This window comes from Sciurus vulgaris (genome assembly GCF_902686455.1).
Source record: "Sciurus vulgaris genome assembly, chromosome: 3".
Classification (NCBI taxonomy): Eukaryota; Metazoa; Chordata; class Mammalia; order Rodentia; family Sciuridae; genus Sciurus; species Sciurus vulgaris.
The window spans coordinates 57,263,186-57,282,119 of NC_136463.1; the positions used below are offsets into that span (position 1 = coordinate 57,263,186).

Here is an 18,934-nt window from a genome sequence, read left to right on the forward strand (position 1 = left end):
CCTGAGAACGGCCTGGCAGGCTGCCTCTTATTCAAGTGGCAGCACTGGTGGTTAGGGTATATGCTTGAGTCTGGGGGTAGAGCTCAGAGGTAGAGCTCACATTGAGCATGCATAAGGCCCTGGGTTCAAAGCCCAACACACACACACACATACATGGTGTTGGCTTGGCCAGGTACAGTGGCTCACACCTGTAGTCCCAGTAACTCAGGAAGCTGAAGCATGAGAATTGCAAGCTTGAGGATGATTCAGCAAGACCCTGTCTCAAAATAAAAAAGAAAAAGGTTTTGGACTGTAGCTCTGGTGGAGTGCTCCTGGGTTTAATCCCCAATACCAAATGGGGGGGGGGTTTGCACAGTGTAAGCTTGTAGTCAGGGAAAACTGGATTTATCACTTAGAAGTTAGATGGTCTTGTCAAGGCATATTACCTTTCTGGGCCTCAGTGATCTGGACAGGAAAATGGGAATGATACTTATAGGGCCAGCTTGCTGTAAAGATTCAATCACTGACTTAAATATTGACTGAGCTCCTGCTATCTGCCAGGCACTGTTTTACACTCACAAAAGTAAGTACAGCAAAGTCCCCACCCTCAAGACTTAGGTTGCAGAGCTTCATTGACCAATATAATAGCCACTAGCTATATGTGGTATTTCAATTTAAATGAATTAAGGGCTGAGGTTGTAGCTCAGTAGTAGAGCACTTGCCTCACATGTGTGAGGTACTGGGTTCGATATTCAGCACCACATAAAAATAAGTAAAGTCCATTGACAACTAAAAAATATTTGAAAAAAAAAGAATTAAATTGAGAGGGGCTGGAAATGTGGCTCAGAGGCAGAGCTCTTGCCTGGGCTGCTTAGGACTTTCGTTTGAACCTCAGCACCATGAAGAAAAGAAAGAGAGAAAGAAGCAAAAGAGAATTAAACCTTCCATACTCCACACTTTGCACATTTCAAGTGTTTAGTAGCCACTTATTGCTAATGGACCGTATAGTAGACAGTGCAAATATTCATCATTTCTATCATTGCACAAAGTTCTGTTGGACAGCACTGCTCAAGAGGAAAGAGAATAAAATGCATAGTAAAGGAAAGAGGATAAAACATACCAACTGAGGATGGTTACCTCCCAGGAGGGAACACAGACAGCTTCAACTCAATTGGTGATTTATTTTTTAAACTGAGTGGAACACACATTATGGAATATAGATACATATATATGTTTATATATACACACATGTATATATAGATATATTATGGGTTTTATAAATTTTTAAAAATTCTACCAACTTTATTTATATATTTATTTATTTTTGGATTGGGGATTGAACCCAAGGTTGTTCTACCACTGAGCTACATCTCCAGCCCTTTTTATTTGTTATTTTGAGACAAGGTTTTGCCATGTTGCCCAGGCTGGACTTGAATTTGTGATCCTCCTGCCTCAGCCTTCTGAGTTGCTAGGATTACAGGTGTGGGCCACCATGCCCATTAGATTATATATACACATACATATATATTCATAACTTTTTAAAACCAACTTTGTATATCTGAAATATTTCAAAATTAGAAAAAATGTTTATCACAGGGCCCAGCATATACCCTTCATTCCACCAGTCTCAATCACCAGTATTGCAATTGACCACAGAATCAGAAAGAAGCCGAGTGGAGTAAAGCAAATTTAGTGAGGCTTCCTGCAAGATGAGGATGCTTGGGGGCTGATGATGGGAAGAGGAGAAAAAGTTGCCTGCCCCATTCTTTCCTTTGAGTTCAGGCCTCTGGTTCTCTCAAGAAGCCACTTTCCGCACCTGGGTTGAATCCCCAAACCAAAAAAAAAAAAAAAAAAAAAAATCACTTCCATGCAAGAAATCCCCCTCCCACATAGAGCAGTCTTTGGGTACTAATTGGCATTCTAATAATTAGCCTCATTATCAGAATTAAGTGCTTCTTTTCCTAGGGGGACCATTACCTCATAACCATAGAGTGGGGTAGGAGGCAATAGCTGCCCTGGGCAGGGCCAGGGTCTTGATAGGCCTCTACTTCACACTGGCAACCTGACTTTTCCTCCTTAGTTCTCAAATCTTGATTGGAAGCCAACCACAGTGTAGTGGGGGAAGGGGGAAGGAGAGAGCAGGAGAAGGTTTAAGAATAAAAATAATTAGTTCTATTTGGAGGGGCACCAGGGACTGAACCCAGGGGTGCTTAACCATTGACCCACAACCCCAGCCCTTGTGAGACTGGGTCTCACTAAGTTGCTTAGGGCTTCAATAAATTGCTGAGGCTGGCTTAGGGGTTGAGAGGGTGTAGGTCAGTTGCAGAGCACCTGCTTAGCATGCCTGAGATCCTGAGTTCAATCCCTAGCACCAAATAGAACAAGTCTCTAGGCTCAGCATGGAGGGAGAAGGTCTATTTCTCAAGATTGGTGGTGGACAACTAGGTCTATGCAGTATTCATTTATCCTCCAAGGGTTCTGTAATTAATCTTTTGTTGTTTGTTGATAGAAGCCGAGCTAAACAGCTTCTCTATCCCTGAGCTGTACCCTGGCTGATCTTGTTTTTATTTCATTTATTTTTTTATGATATTTTAAAAGAGGTGCTGTTTCTTTATTTTTTTCTTAAGAATTTAACCTTTATTTTATTTATTTTTTTAATGTGGTACTGAGGATCAAACCCAGTGCCTCACACATGCTAGGCAAGTGCTCTACCACTGAGCTACAACCCCAGCCTCTTATTTTATTTTTTGATGATGGAATCTAACCTAGGACCTCATGTATACCAGGCAAATACTTTTCTACTGAGCTTTATCCCTAGTTCCTGTCTTATATTTAATATTTCAACTTTTCTTAATGCCTGGATCTTTAGTGTCTCTTTTTGTTTTTATCATGGGCAACTTAAAAATATACAAAAGTAGGGAACAGGATAACAAATCTTCACACATCCATGTTTATCCATGTATTCATACTCTAGCTTCAATAATTATCAGCTTGGAACCAGGTGTGGTAGCCCATGTCTCTAATCCCAGCAATTACTCTGAGGAAGGAGTATTGCAAATTGGAAGTCAGTCTTAGCAATTTAGGGAGGCCCTTAGCAATTCAGCAAGACCCATCAAAATAAAAAATAGTCTGGGGGTATAACTCAGTGGTAATTTGTGCCTGGTTCAATTGCTAGTAACGACAACAACAAAAAGGAATTATCAGCTTGAGGCCAAACTTATTCTTTGTTCTCTTTATCCCCAGATTACTTTGCCTCTTGAGGCTTGGGTGACCATTTATTCCATCCTTGTGACTTAGATTCATTCATTCATTCATCTACTATTCATTAAACACTATGAGTCAGGCACTAGTAAATTTATTGAGGATCTAGTATATGCTGAGTGCTTTACATATATAATTGTGCTTTATCCTAACCTCTATTATTATCTCTGTTTTACAGATGATTAGAATTGAACCTCAGAGAGGTAGTGATTTGACTAAAGTGCTAACTTCAAACTCTGTGTATTTTGTTGGGTGTGGTGGTGCAGCCCTGAAATCCCAGCTACTTGTGAGGCTGAGGCAGGAGGATATAGCAAATTCCAGCCTAGGCAACTTAGATCCTAGTTCAAAATAAAAAATAAAAAAGGGACTGAGTGTGCTGCATGTGGTGGTGCATGCTTGTAATCCCAGCAGGACAGGAGGCTGAGGCAGGAGGATCATGAGTTCAAAGCCGGCCTCAGCAACTTAGCAAGGCCCTAAGCAACTCAGTGAGACCCTGTCTCTACATAAAATACAAAAAAGGGCTGGGATGTGACTCAGCGGTCAAGTGCCCCTGAGTTCAATCCCCAGTACCCCCCCAAAAGGGGGAGGGGAACTGAGTATACTTATCAGTGATAGCACATTCCTGGACTCAATCCCTAATTAGGAGTGGTGGTGGGTGAGGGATGGGAGTGGAGAAATCTATGCAATTTCTTACTTATCCAATAATTTTTTTAAAGTTATCAATCGACCTTTATTTTACACGTTTATATGCAGTGTGGAGAATCAAACTCAGTGCCTCACACATGCTAGGCAAGCACTCTACCTTTCAGCTACAACCTCAGCCCCATCTAATGATCTTGATCTTGAACTACTATAGTGCCTATCCAAACAACAGAAGCCTTCATTCAAGTATTTGTAAGCTCTAGCAGGTGCCAGGCCCTGTGCCCCCAACACTGACATTATTCTTGCCTTTAAGGAGATTCAACAGACACCTACAACTCAAAAGTCTTAAATTTAAAGGGCTTAAGCCAGTAGCTAAAACAAAAGAGCCAAACTCAGTGGGTTAAGAGAGCCTCAAGAGAGGTGATTTAAACATCCAGATATGCTTATGGTTCAGACAAAAAGTGGTTCAGCTCTTTTCCAAGGACCTTTTTTCAAATTCCCCTAAGTGATTTTTGATTTTTTTTTTTTTCCCTAGTTCTGGGGATTGAACTCAGGGAAATTCTGCCACCGAGCTACATTCCGAGACAGGGTTTCACTAAATTGTTGAGGCTGGCCTGGAACTTGAGATCTTCCTGTCTCAGTCTCTCAAGTAGCTGGGATTACAGCCCAGTGCTACCCGCCAGGCTCCTAAGTGATGTTTATATTAAGGCTGCTGGGGTCTTTCAGAGCTAGTATTAGTGCTGGATGAGATCTTGAGACTCACAGACTTCCCTCTCAACTTTGCAATGAAAGAAAAGCCAGGGAAGCAAAGCGACTAGTTCAAGGTCACAAAGCAAATTAGTCAGAGGCAGAATGTGACTCCCTGTTCTTATACAGCAGTATCCAGCCTTAAGTGAGGCTAATGACTGGGGGGGGGGGGGGGGGGGGGGGTGCTGTGCTAACCTGGTTAGATCTCAGGTGACCTGAGCAAGATTTGAAGGGATTGGACGTTTTCTTCCTTTTTCTCTTTTGCTACTGGCGATTCCAGTGATCAATGAATAGTGCTCGAACAGTTCTCTTGTGCAGAACACTTTAAGAGAGGTGCAGAGATAAAGGTCTGTAGTGGGATTCCCTGTGCTGAGATCTGAGACTCCCCTCCTCTCCCCTCTTCACTCTAGCTGGGGAACAGAGTAAACGGCATTCCCGAGACCGCCAGTGCCCGCTCCACCCCCCAACTCCCACGTGGTTTCTCCAGCCAACTTCTCACGGAGAGGCCCCTCCCTCAGCAGCTCCACAGTTGCCATGGCAATTGGGTGGGTGGACAGCCCATCCTATCTAGAGGCCACCCAGCCCTCGCGTGGGGAGTTACCATAACAACCCCCAAAGTAATAGAGGGGGCTGGGTCCCGCCTCCCTTCCCCCGCAAATAAAGAGGTGGGTGGCTTGATTGGCAGCTGGGCACACGAAAGGAGGGAAAGGGAAGGAAAGGCGTCAAAAGAGATCTAGGAAAGAAACAGAAGGGTAAAAAATGGGGAAGGGAAGAAAAGGTGTGTGCGCAGGCGCACCCGCTGGTGGGAGCGCTCTGCGGCCGCCGCCCACTTCTTTCAAGCCAGGCTCGAGCGGTCGCTTAGTCCTGGTGCGCGCCTTTCGTCTGCTCGGCTGCGCCTGCGCGCAGGTGTCGGCGCCTAGGGGGAGGGGGAACCCGGCGCGCTCGCGTCACGTTCCCTCTTCCACCCTCCCGGGGCACCGCCGCTCCGCGCCTGCGCAAGAGAGTCGGGAGGCTCGGGTTGCAGGCTCCGGGGCGATTGCTCCTGTCAGTCGGTGGGTCGGTCCTCCCGCCGGCCCTCCCCCATCCGCGTTCTCCCGGGGAGGCGCGGTGGAGTCCGCCCCCAGGGTCCCCCGATGGGGGAGAAGCGGCGACGGCGGCAGTGGAATAACCGAGCCGGAGCGTGAGCGGCCCTGGGGCCCCGTTCCCCGTGGAGGCCATGGGCGACCCAGCCCCCGCCCGCAGCCTGGACGACATCGACCTGTCCGCCCTGCGGGTGAGCGCGCCGCCCCCAGCCTCGCCCTGGTTACTGTCCTCGCCGCGAGGGAGGGAGCGTGGTGGCTGCACGCTTCACGTGCTTCCCTGGCGTCCCCCTCCATCAGCCCGGTTCCTCTCTGCGACCCTTGCCCCTTTCCCGGGCTTCCGCCGCTGCTGGGCACCCGCCCTCTGCTCTCCTTCTCGCTCCATTCGCTGCAGATTCTGGGAGCCAGTTTGGTCCCCACCCTGTGGTGCCCCGCCCCCACACTTCCCTGCCACCCCTACCCTCTGGGATTCGGTCCCCCCTTCCTCCAGGGTATTCGAGAGTCACCACTGAATTTCCTAAACCTTGGCCCTCTTCATCACCTGCATAGTCTTTATTATGGCTCCTCACCTCTTGGCCCTCTTTACACCCTTGCTATTACTCAAATCTTCCTCCCCCTTTTCTTCCTCGGCTTCTCCAATTTTGACTTTGCAACTGCCTTGACAGCCTCCCCCTCATCCTTCTCTCTCTTCCTCGCCCACCCCTGAATTGCAACTCTTCCCTGGTCGGCATTTCGCCCTCCCCACTCCACCCCACACCTCCTACGGTCTCCCTCAATCCCACGTTCAGTTTTCCCTGTCCCTTCTCTCGGGTTTCAAGTGCAGCAGTTCAGATCCAGGCATTTCCGGTCTCGGGGTCCCTGAATATTATATTACCAACTCTGCGGCGGTGTGGTGCCGGGAAGATAGACAAGTGCACTGGAGGAGGAGGGGAAGCATTTATTCCCTTCAGAAACTCTAGCACGGGCTGGGAAGAGGATGTTTACATATATGTACACACAAAAAACACATGCTGCATGTGATCAGTCTGGAGGTCTGGAAAAGCAGTGGGGGTAGATGCAATGATGATATCTCAAGGGAGGAACTAATTAGGAAAGGGTTTAGAAGAAACAAATGCAGCAGGAATTTCTTCAAAATACCTTTCTATTGTCCCCGCGTGGGGAATTTACTTATTCTCCTTTAGGAGCTTTTAGCAGCAGCATGTTTTTCTTCAGCTCGAAGCTTTGGCTTAAGGGCAATGTAGTGATTTCAAGGTGAACACTTCAGGCTGTCACCCAGGTGGTGTTTTGATCCAGTGCCCTTCCAACTTTCTCAACAGATCAAGGTGCAGGGAGGCAGGGTTTTGCATATCTAGGTGAGCTTCTCAGGAGGTCCCTATTCACATTGTCTTTCGGCTTTTGAGTTAGCTAGGGAACATGGCCAGGAATGGGAAAAGGCGGTCAGCCACCCAGGTGCCCTGGATATGACTGGAGGGAAGAGAGGAATTGAAGAGAGCAGAGTCATGTTGTTAATTGGGTTTCTCTAGGTGACACAGTTTTTTCTTGCCATTCAGGTCATAATTTATTTGATGCAATGTTGGGCTATAAAACATGACTTGCTGGAGATAAGATGATAAGTTGCTGGGAAGACAGACCAAGCATTGGATTTCTGTGTGTGTTGATGGGGAGAGGGTCTGAAGACTTTAGGAGGTCAGCTCAGCTAGGGTTTAAACTGGGGTGCTCAAGTTAGTTGGAGTGTTAAGACGGGAATCAGGCTGTGAGTAAAAGTCCCTTAATGTGGTCCATACTGGAATGAACCCCACCTTCCTGGCTCACCTTGGTTGTTGATTAACTCTGACCACAGGTTCTATGACTCTGGTAACTGAAATATAATTACAAAATGGGTGGGTCCAAACCATGACCTTGGATTTGAACCTCGTGGGACTCTACTTGGGTTTCTCTTTCCTTTTAGCTCTCTGGTAGATTGGCCTAGACCCTCAACCTGAGATTTCCAGCAATTTTGCAAATACTCTCTGAGCTTGGATGTGGTATTTCCCTTCTGGACTTCCCTGCTTGAAGCTATGTTAATATTTTTCCTCAATAACCCCTTGCCTTATTCTCCTCTCCTTTCCCTCAAGAGAGGTGGGTGTCTGCTCTTGGTGCTTGTCTGTCCTGCCTTATGCTTCTGAAGAAAGCTTTCCATGTCCCTCTGTACCAGCTCAGCACTCCAAGGCTTGAGGGAGAACTGTACTTTCTTTGAAATAGAATTGGAGAGGGCCTGTATTTTCCTTGCTGCTGATCTTTTCTCAGTGCATGTCCCCTCCACTCTACCTCAGAGCTGCCTTGGCTCTGTCAATCAACTGGCTCAGTCATCACCTTTTTTGTTCCTATCTTTTTCCAGAGAAAAATGGTAACCTGGAGAACTGGCAGTAAAGGATGTCTCTCTTGACTTACATGACTATGTTTTGGTGGCTGGGATCAGGGGTGGCAGAGGAACATACTCAGCATTTGGAAGCTGGTTTTAGAGAGCTTAAGGTGTCTCTTCCCTCTTGTTTCAGGATAAGTCCTGCTGTTCATCTGGTGATGAGAGTTAATGGTCTCATAGTAGGGTAGACGGAATTGTATTAATCTCTTAGCCATGCGTGAAGTGGCCAGATGGACCTGCTCTTTGTAATTGTAGCCACACTGACTTCCATAGCTCCAGCTCTATTTTGTATTTTATTTAGAGTCAGGGTCTCAATGAGTTGCTTAGTGCCTCACTTTTGCAGAGTCTGGCTTTGAATTCTTGATCCTTCTGTTTCAACCTCCTGAGCTGCTGGGATTATAGGCATGTGGCCATACTGACTTTTTTGAGGGTCTGTTTCTCCATTAGCATGGTAGCATGGTATGGTAGAGAGACTTGTGGGGTCTAGAATTGCGTTACTGTGTTCAAGACCTGGCTGCTTCACTTCCTGTATAACCTGGACCTCAGGCCCACTTTATTCTTACTCCCCTTACTGCAGACTCTGCAAAGAACCTTACATTTTCTCTTCTATATGGTGGGAATGGTGATTGTACTGAACTTAGTGTTATCGAGGATTAAGTGAAATGCTGTACATTAAGAACTTGTCCACCCTGGCACATATGTATGGTGGCCCTTATTACTGCTAAGACTCAGAGAAGTCTTCCAGGACAACTTTGTCTAAAATAGCACTCCCTTCCCTGCTTTATTTTTATATAAAATTTTACATAGCATTCCCTTAGTCTGCTTTATCTTTCTTTGTAGTATTTATCACCAGCTGACATAGATTTATTTCTGTCAACCACGACTGAAATGCAAATTTAGGCCAGAGAATCAGCTTAGTGGCAGAGTGCCTGCTTAGTATGCACAAAGTCCTGGGTTCGATCCCCAGCATCATAAAAATAAAATGAAATGCAGGTCCAGTGAAAGCTAGAATTTTGAGTGTTGTGTTCATTTTTATATCCCAGTGCCTCGAACAGTGTTTTGCACACAGTGGGGCACAGATGCTTGTTGAATGTGTGTGTGTTCTAACAAGTGAAAGCTCTTAGCACAATGCTTGCTTAGAGAAAGTGTTCAGTAATGGTTGTTTGGCTTCCTTTTCCCCTCATTTATGTATACACATGATTGAGACTATATCCTTTCTGAGATGCTTTTGGAATCAGACCTGGTCTTGGGATAAACGGAATTCTGGATGCCTCCTTGAAATAAAGTTAGGATCATCCAAGAGAAAATTTGGGTTTCTTTTTCAAACCTTCTTTCTCTGTGTCCAAGTTCGGTTAGATTCCAGAAGAATCTTCTGGCTTGGAACTCTTGGCTTCTCCCAAAGGATGAAATATGAGTGGAAGTGAATGGGACAAGGACAGAAAGACCCCAGGCTGACCACTTTCCTTTTCCACATCACTGCTTTTGTTTGACCCACTTCATAAATCAAACAGCTTCTCTTTACTGTCCAGCCAACTAGAAGTTTTAGACTGTAGTGTCCTTGAGACTATGAAGCTGGGCTCAGTGTTGCTATATTGAAATAATATGGAGCACATTCAAGAAGGACTTGTTGCGAGGTGGTGGTTGCTGACAGAGATGTTCTTTTTCAAATGATTTTTTGTTGTTGTGGCTGTTCTCTGGAAAAGTCTCTTCCCCTTCCTTTTCTTCTCATGTGCTGTGGAGCCAGCACCACTTGGAAAGCTGGCAGTTCTGGGCATGTATTTCTAGGCTGCCGATCAGTGTGGAACTGCTGCTGTGTTCTGATGTGCTAGCTGTCCAAAGGTTGACAACAGATGCTGTGGGCAAGGGAATGGGAAGACTGACCTCCCACAGCAGAGAAAGGGTGTTTCCTGACTTTTTTCCTAGAAAACTGCACATGGGGGTGACACCATTTAGGGAGCTTGTGGCATTTGAAGTGAAATGAAGTGATGCTTGGGCCAAACATTGGAAGAAAGATTACAGAGAACTTTGCTGGAATTAGATATTCCAGCCATTCTCCAGTCAAGGGACATCACTACCCTATTATGCTGTGGGATAGGACAGATTACCACAGCCCTTAGCAATACATACAGAGGAGGTTCTTTGGGAAAGTGAGGTTTTGACAGTTTATAGTAAGAGGGTCAGCTAGAGAGCCAGCTTATCCACCCCTTTACTCTTGCCCCAAGAGTTAAGTCAACATGATGTTGTATAGAATCCCAATATCAAATCTTGCCTCCATTTCCTTCGAGTTGTGAACTGTGTGCCTATGACATAGATGAGCTATGTAGAATATCTTCATTTGTCATATAGGGGACAAGAAGACAGAAAAGTGTGCTACTGCTCTCAACAGGTTTGGGTTCTAGCATAGGTCTGTAAATCAGGAATGTGGTAACCTCTTAACACAGCAATAAATAATAATGCTGGACCTGAGAGTCTGCCCACTGAACTTTTCTGTCTTCAGGTAAAGTTGTACCAGAGAAAGTTATCAGTACCTACATCATTCAGTTACCAAGCATTGTCAGTTTAGTGTTGAGAACCAAGTTCTAGATCCTACAAGAAGGTATGATATTGTGCTTAGTTGTTTAACCAGAACTTTGGGAGCATCCATCTAAGAAATAACTTTGCAAGCTCAGGCACCTTTTTCTTTTTTCCCTTCCTTTCTTTTTTCTCATAGGGTCTTACGTTGCCCAGACTGGCCTTAAATTCTTGGACTCAGGTGATCCTTCTGTCTTCCAAACCTTTCAAGTATCTGGGACTACATGTGCATACCACTGTACCCAGCTAGTCTCCATTTTTCTTAACTGTTAGTGCTTTCCTCAATATCTTAGTACTGTCAAGGTTGGGACATGTGTGTTAAATCTGATTGCCGTGAATTACACACATTTGTCATTGTCCCATGTTAGTGGTAAGTCATGCTGAAATCTGGTATTCAGTCCTTACCCCCCTCAACACCCACTTTTACCTCTCTCCTTTTCAGTTTCTTCTTTCCTAGGTTGAAGAAATAGAACAAAAAGTAATCAAGTTAATAAGTCAACTCTGAAACTGTCCCCAACCCCGTGGTGCTGGGGATTGAACCCAGGCCTTGTGCAAGCAGGGTAAGCACTCTACCAACTGAGCTATGTCTTACTCAGTCCCTGAAGCATTTCCTGAATGCCCACCAACTGTAGGAAAATACATAAACATGGTTTGGTAGAAGACTTGGACCTTCTCCACACCTCCCATTCATTCTTTCCTATTTTCAGTTCTTGCCATTTCCTCCCAGCCAGCCAGTCCTTAACTTGAGTCTGGGATTCTCCCATCTATAGAAAGCTCCTCTAGTGGTTAATCAAAAAGGTACTTAGTCTCTTTGTTCTTCCTTAAGATAAGAGATAACATACTGTAGTTGGAATTATAAGTAACCTAAAGATGATTTAAAGTATAGAGGATAATATGTGTAGATTCTATGCAGATATGACACCCGGCTTAACTCCAGTCTTAACTTCCAAAAGAATGTCTTGTGAACCTTGTGAAAATAAGAGTTTGTTTCAAAAGGTAAGGCCATGTTCCAGTCTTGGTAGTATAGCCTGTAATCCCAGCGCTCAGGAGGCTGAGTTGGGAGAATTGCAAGTTCCAGGACAGATGGGGCAATTTAGCAAGACCCTATCTCAAAATAAAGAGGATTGGAGATGTAGCTCAGTGGTAGAGTACTCCTGAGTTCAATCCCCAGTACTACAAAAAAAAAAAAAAAAAAAAAAGAAGAAGAAAGAAAGAAAAGAAAAGAAAAAGCATATATGTGGAAAGGGCATATGACTTTATGACTCACATTTATTTATTGGGGGGAGAGTCTCTACGTCCAGGGTCTGTGGACACACATGTGGTTCTGCAGAAGATGGGGGAGTGTGCTTTTATCCTCTGGAGCTTGATGTTATTAGCCTGTGTGGTGGCTAAGTGGTGACAAGGGTTTAGAATAGGTAAGTCAGTCTTCCAGAAATAAGAACTAGTAGGCCCAGGCTTGGGCTTAGCACTCGTGGTCTGTGGTAAATGGGATTCTTCCTAACATTAGATAGTGTATATAAATAGATGAGAGTCTCAATTTATATTGCATACAAGTAAAGGATGAGTGGGGTGTGTAGGGGGAGTGTTACTGATTTTTCTTGTTTGAATCGAAAAAGGGTTGGGGAAGCCACAAGTCTTGGGCTTGATACAGGAGCTAGTCTCCAGGACCAGCTTGAATGTCAGGTGGTTGGTGGTGTAGAGGATGGTGGGATGGGCTGTGAGCAGTTTGTGTGGCACAGCGTGTGGGAGGAGCCTGAGAGGCTGGAGGAAGATGAATGGAGGAGATAGGGACTGTTTGCCTAAGGAAAGTGGAGGTGGTTGATGAGCGAAGGGACCAGAGACCTTTGGCAGAGGAGGTAGTTAAGACATGAGACTCACCTGAGTTCATGTCACCAGAGCAGGAGACTCTCAGGGCCAGAGATAACAGGTGAAGTGGGGAGTTTCTGTAGTCATAACTGGGAACCCCACCACTCAGCATGTGGCAGTAAATGCTCTTGGTTCCATTTGGGCACCTCTGCTTTGCCTTTGGAACAAAAAGCCTCTGTAATGCAGGCCTGATAAAAGCTGGTCTTCTGAGGCAGGTTGGAAAATTTCTCACACCCTCTTCTACTGAGGGATCATTTGAGGATGGGACTTGAAGGGCTTGGGTTCCTGAAATTCTCCTGGAACCAAAGGTTAGAGGAATTTTTCCAGACTGTGGTCCTTGCAGGGATAGACTGAGCATCAGAAAGACTGAGTGAAGAAAATTCCACTTCCTTCAAGAACCACCTCAACTTCTGTTTTTTTCCACAATACTTCCTCTGACGATGCTAGTCCTTAACGGACAACCTTATCCGCTTCCTTATAAACCTATGATTTAATTTGATTATATGTTCATGTATTTATAGGTGTGTGTGTGTGTGTGTGTGTGTGTGTGTGTGCTATGATACTGGGGATGGAATCTAGGGGCACCCTACCACCCAGCTACATCTCCAGCCCATTTTATTTAGTTATTTTTAACTTTTGAGACAGGGTCTTGCTAAGTTGCTTAGGGCCTTGCTGAGTTGCTGAGGTATTAGCTCTAACTCGTAATCCTCCTGCCTCAGCCTCCCGAGTTCCTGAGATTACAGGCACATGACACCGTGCCCAGCTCGTTGCTTTATATTGAACAATGTTTTATGGTCTTATTTTCCCTTCCACTTCCTTGTGTACAGGGACTGTGCTCCATATTTCCTATTGATCTCATGCCTATAAAACTGCCGAGTGTATAATAGCAGTTCAGTAATTGTTTGCTTGGTAAGGTACAGATCTGAGAAACTTCTGCTTTCCTATTAGTGTCAATTCATAAGCCATAAAGGGTGTCCAGTATATGCTGGACCCTGTGGGACACAAAACAATACAAGTATGTACTCCATGGTTCTCAACCACTTTGGCCCTGTCCATGTGTTTAGAAAATGTTGGGAATGGAGTTTAACTGTCAGGCTGGGGATATAGCTCAGTTGGTAGAGTGCTTGCCTTGCAAACACAACACCCTGGGTTCAAATCCCCAGCACTGAAAAAAAAAAAAAAAAAAAAAAGAATTTGAGTTTAACTGTCACTATGTTTTGGGAGCACTAGTGGCGCTTAGTATGTGGGGATCATGGATATTAACCATCCTGCAATCTTGAGAACAGTACATTGGAGAATTGTTTTTCCACTCCGTGGTCCTTGCAACCACTAGAGCCCTGGTGAACTGGTTATGGGTTTGGTAGAGGTCAGAGGAAGGACTAGACAGGTTTCTTTTGTGAAGTAGGAAGTACTTCTGTGTTCCCTTATTTACTTCTTTCTGGGTAGAGAGAGGAAAATACAGGGCTCTAAATTATTTTAGTGCATGGCACATATCTCTTAGACTAACAGCTTTTATTTGTCTGCCAGCACACCTCTGAAGGTAAAAGCGGGTAGGCTTCAAGCCAGACTGTAAGGAAGATTTTCATGTTCTCTCTTCATCACCCACCCACTCTTTCTTTCAAGGCACATTTGTAAGAAAGTGGCTGAAGCATGCAGTAGTTGGGCTTTCATTCTGAGTGGCTCAGGAAGGAGTCTTCGAGAAAACAGCTGCACAGGGCACCCCAAAGTCTAAGCATCGTGAGGCAGAGGTAGGCATGTGTGCAGTGCTTGAGATAGGGGCTGGCATGTTTGTCTTCTCTCATGTCCTGTGGCTGTCTTCTTGAAGACAGAGGTGAAGAATGATTGTCATTGCACAAATTGTGGGGGAGTGACCAGAGGGTAGAAGGCACCTTGCCATAGTGTATCCCTTGAGGGTGGGGAGTGGTGGACGCAGAGCCGCTGAGCAGAGAAGCTGAAGTGGTGCAGCAGAGCTGCCGTTCCACTTCACGTTTCAGGATCTAAGCAAAGAGAACGGACGGAACTTGACAGATGCCTGGCCTTGCCTAGCCGAGGTTCAGAGAAGCTGGAGAAGTTTCTCCAACCTTAACAGAGTCATTCCTCACCCTGGAAACTACCATGGGCCCACATGTGAAAGCAAGGTGAAGGGAACAGGCAGTGTGTGGACCAGAATGTGTGGTTCTGTCCTTTCAGTCTTCTCTTGTGAGCCCTTCTTTTTTTCTCTTCAGTTCAGAACAATGATTGCTTTGATACAAGTCACTTATATTTTAATGTGGATTCATTTCAGAAGGGGGGTTTGGGGGCTGGAATAGGAACAACAGGGAGCAGTTACTATGCAGTAGTTTCTTTGCTTATGTAATCTCATTATCCTTCACAATAACTCTTTGAGGTGGATGATTATCCGCCTTTTCAACATGAAGAAACCAAGGTTTAGAGAAGTTACTTGGAAATTAGATAATTTGCCCGAGGTTGGACGGCCAGTAAGTGGCAGGGCCCAGATTCAGACTCAGGTCTGACTCACTGCAGAACCTGATCTTCTGTTCACCTCGGGAGTGTGGGTGGGCTGGGGGCAGTGTATAGCCAGCATGCTGCTCCATATGCAACCAGTGCTGCTCTCTGCTTGCTTGAATTACAAATGTATAATATTTTTGTGACCTCTGGTAAACAGGATTTGTGGACTTGATGAGGGCTTTAAACTGTCCATAATGTTTCTTATAAAGTACATGGAGACTTTTGGAATGTGACCCACTTCCTGGATTAGAAACAGTCTATTTGAGAAATCCTTTTGCCCTCCAGGAGCAGATCTGGTCTAAATCTGTGTTTTAGTGGAGGACAGGTTTTATTTGTATACCTGGTAAAGTTTTGAGGGTAGGAGACAGTAAAGGACTTTAGCCTGAGCCTTTGGGAATTGTGAGGAGCTTGGCATTACAGGGCACATGCTGGGAAAACAAAGCTTCATGGGGTCTGTGCCCAGAACTGATGGGGATTTCTGAATGTTGGGCCACTGGACAGAGCACTCGAATGACAGGAAGAGAAAGACATGCAAAAGAATGCAGAAGATTTAGTCTGGGAAAGAGTTGAATAATTCAAAAGAAGTCCTGTTCTTCAGAGGGAAGAGGGGAAGGCTGTCTCATTTCCTCCCACTGCTTTTTAAAAAAATCTTTTTTATTATGGTTAAATATACATAACATTAGACTTACCATTTTAACCATTTTTAAAGGTACAGTTCTGTGGCATCAAGTATATTCACATTGTTGTGCTACTGTTGCCACCGTCTATCTCCAAAACTTTTTCATCTTTCTCATGAAAAGTAACTCTCTATTCCCTGCTCCCCCAACCCCTGCCAACCACCCACCACTCTACAGCTCTGTGTATGCAGAGTGGAGCAGAGGGCCAGCCATAGCAGGTGCTTAATATCTGTGGAGTCAGGTGAGGTGAACTGAGAAGCCCATGTGTCATAAGCCAGCCCAGAGCACTACCCTCCCTCCTGGCTCCAAGGTGGTAGGCCTAGAGGCTTAAATGAAATGACTGCGTGGAATCACAAGAGGTTTGGGCAGTAGAAAGAGAAGAATTTCTCTTGTATTCAGCTTACTTTCTGACTTCATTGTGTTTTTATCTGTCACCTTGCTTGTTCTCAATCTCTTTATCTCATCCTGGGGCTCTGGGGGCAGGTGCTAGAGGAAGTTTGAAGGAAGGTCATTTAGAGGATGAAGATAATAAGATTTAACAGCCTTTCTGTAATTGTGTGTGAGGGGGTAAGTGTGTCAAAGGGAAAGTTTAAAGCCAGGTTAGGCTCCTTATCCCTCTGTAGTATCCACAGTCCTGGACAGACCCAAAGCATAACCTGGAAGTGAATGGATGTCTTAGGATGGATGTGATCTATTTGGTATTCTTTCCTTGTCCCTGTCATTTAGTTTTTTCTTTGACCTTCAGGGGAGAAAGGGGAAAGGAGGAGAGACAGACTTGGTTGTCAAGTGAACCAGGAAGAATGGAGGAGAGGAGGGCAGCAGAGCCCCCTGTCTTTGAGAGGCCCACCTTAAAGGTCAAAATCCAGGCACCGAGTCCTCTTAAGTGTGGTAGGTTGGGGTGTTATCTCAGGGTGCCCTGGTCAGGACTGTGCCCCTACATTACCAGGCAAAAGCCTGCAGCACAAAGACCTCTGTATTTCTTCCAAAGAGTGAAGGATGGAGGGAAAGCTAGTGAACTCGTAATGCCTTTGTCTCCTCTGCATGACCTTAGAGGAGGCTATGTGTGTTCAACACAACCTTCCAGGGCTGCCAGTACTGAATGGCCCATCCCGCCACAGTTTCTCTCTGCAATCTAAAGCCTCCTTTTTTCTTAGATTGAGCCAGGTATCAATTGATGCCACTTGTTTTCCTTGGGTTGAGCCTGGTCTACTCTAGTGCTCAACGTTTGAATAAAGGAATGTTCCAGTTGATGACTCCTGGAAACTCTGTCTTCCTTAGGTGTCATCGGATAGTCTGGCATTATACATTGCCTGGATGTTGTTGTCATCATCATTAATAAAAGTAAAAAGTGACTTGAGTGCTTGTGCCTATAGCAGACACGGGGGTTGGGCATTTTACATTTTAGAAGGTGCCAGGAGTAGGCTAACTTCCCAGAGCCAGTTAGAGCTGACTTTGGTACTCTTGTGCTTAGTTAATTTGCTGGATTGCCTGGTCCTCACCAGAAATGTACTCTGGTGTGTGATGGTTGTCCTGGGGTCCCAGGTGTAACCTTTGCAGATTAGGTATGTTTTAGAGGTTAACAACTGTAACTACCCAGATCTGCTGCCCTGGCCTCAGGTTGCCTTGGGTAAAATTGTTGTCTCTATTGAGTTCCTACTTGAGAATCCTGCTGATGGGAGGGGCTGTGCAGCTTGGTTTAACTGCCTTTGAGCAATGTGATCCATGAAGTGAGCATGACATTAGGAGCTGGGAGACCTGGTTCTAGTTTCCATTCCGTTTCTAGTTCACATCTCTCTGGGACTTGGTTTCCTCACCAAAAAAAACAAGGGTGTAGGAACTCTGTGGCTTTTAATCAGAGGTGCAATCAGAACCACCTTGGTAGCCTTTGAAACCTACATATACCAGGGCCCTGCCCCTGGAGGTGATTCAGTCCCCCCAGGATGGAGCCTTGGTGTGTGTGCTTTCCCAGCGAGCCAGTGTGATTTCCCTAAGTTCCCTCCAGACCCAGGAGCCCTTCTTTTGTCCCTTCCTGCCCCAAAATCTGAGTGACTGTTTGTTCTCAACAGACTTAAATGTACCAGTAGATCAGATGTGGGATTTGCAATGTTCTGTATGCAAGGAAAGGTGTTCCTATGAGGTGGTGACTGTTAAGCCGGGTGAAGGGGTTGGGAGAGATTGATAGCGGGGTGGGAGTGGTGGTCAGTGTGGACTGGTGGTTCAGAGCTGGTTGAGGAGACATCAGTTTCCACTGTGGAGATCTCAGCGAGGGCACAATATGGGAGAGTGGGCACGGGGCCAAGCATTTGTGGGAAGGGCACAGATGACCTTCAGAATATGTACACTCCAAAGACTATTTCCTGTCCTTTAGTGCTAAAGAGGAAGAACAGTAGGAACGAAGTGAGACTGACTTGGGAAGAGAGAATTTTCACTTTTTTTTGTTTGTTTGTTTGTTTTTTGAGGTTGAGGGGATGGGGGAGTTGGAATAGGTGGAGCCTTTCAGCAGTGTAGACCTTGGAGACTTGGATTCAGATCCCAGTTCTGCTACTTACTGTGTGATCTTTGACAAGTAATCAGTACCCCTGTGCCTCATTTTTGTCCTTTGTAAAGTGAAGATAACAAGACCCACCTAATAAGGTTTTTGAGAGGATTAAATAAAAGCCATGGGAAGTGCTTCCTTTAGCAAATGCTCATTAGATAGGTGGTTGCTGCGACTTCTCTGTTGAAGAAAGTACCCAGAAAGGGTGTCTCCTGGGGTTCTGTTAACATTCTTCTCTGGATTTACTGTTTTGTTTAAGAAAGAGAAAACCACTTGGTTTATTGATTTCAATCTTAATGTCTGTGGTGAGTCACAGTCCCAGGTGCAGGTCTGGAATTCTATGAGCCTGACTCCCCTTGCCCTGTCCTAGAGCCTTCTGCCATCTCCTGAAAGTCTTCCAGCATCACTGGAAGCAAGAATGACTTGAAAATCTTCTGTCCTAACATGAAACTCCTGTTTGTCCTGCCGACTGAGTCAGGAATTCTGGCAATCACTGGGCAGTTCCTCTGGCCCTGCTTTGTGTGAAAACTCTGTACCCACCCAGAGGAAGTACTCAGATGGTGGGGGTTGGGAGGACTGTGCCTCACCCCTGGGGATATTCTGATGGGGATAGGCTTGGGATGTGAGAAATAGGATGTGAGAAATAAGACATTAGTACAAACATGTC

At 45.4% G+C, this 18,934-nt stretch overlaps 1 protein-coding gene across 15 annotated transcripts in view; it reads left to right on the forward strand.

Annotated features, from left to right (window-relative positions):
• Positions 1-5,599: 5,599 nt before the first annotated feature.
• The window catches only part of MINK1 (misshapen like kinase 1), a 48,362-nt gene continuing 35,027 nt past the window's right edge, over positions 5,600-18,934 (forward strand). For 4 of the 15 annotated variants that reach the window (XM_079132410.1, XM_079132411.1, XM_079132409.1 and 1 more), the window contains exon 1: positions 5,602-5,902. In XM_079132410.1, the coding sequence (XP_078988536.1) occupies positions 5,846-5,902 (57 nt within the window). In that variant the 5' untranslated portion in view covers positions 5,602-5,845. Of the gene's footprint in view, positions 5,903-18,934 lie in introns of all 15 variants that reach the window. The other 11 variants (XM_079132412.1, XM_079132414.1, XM_079132403.1 and 8 more) reach the window with 5 other exon arrangements.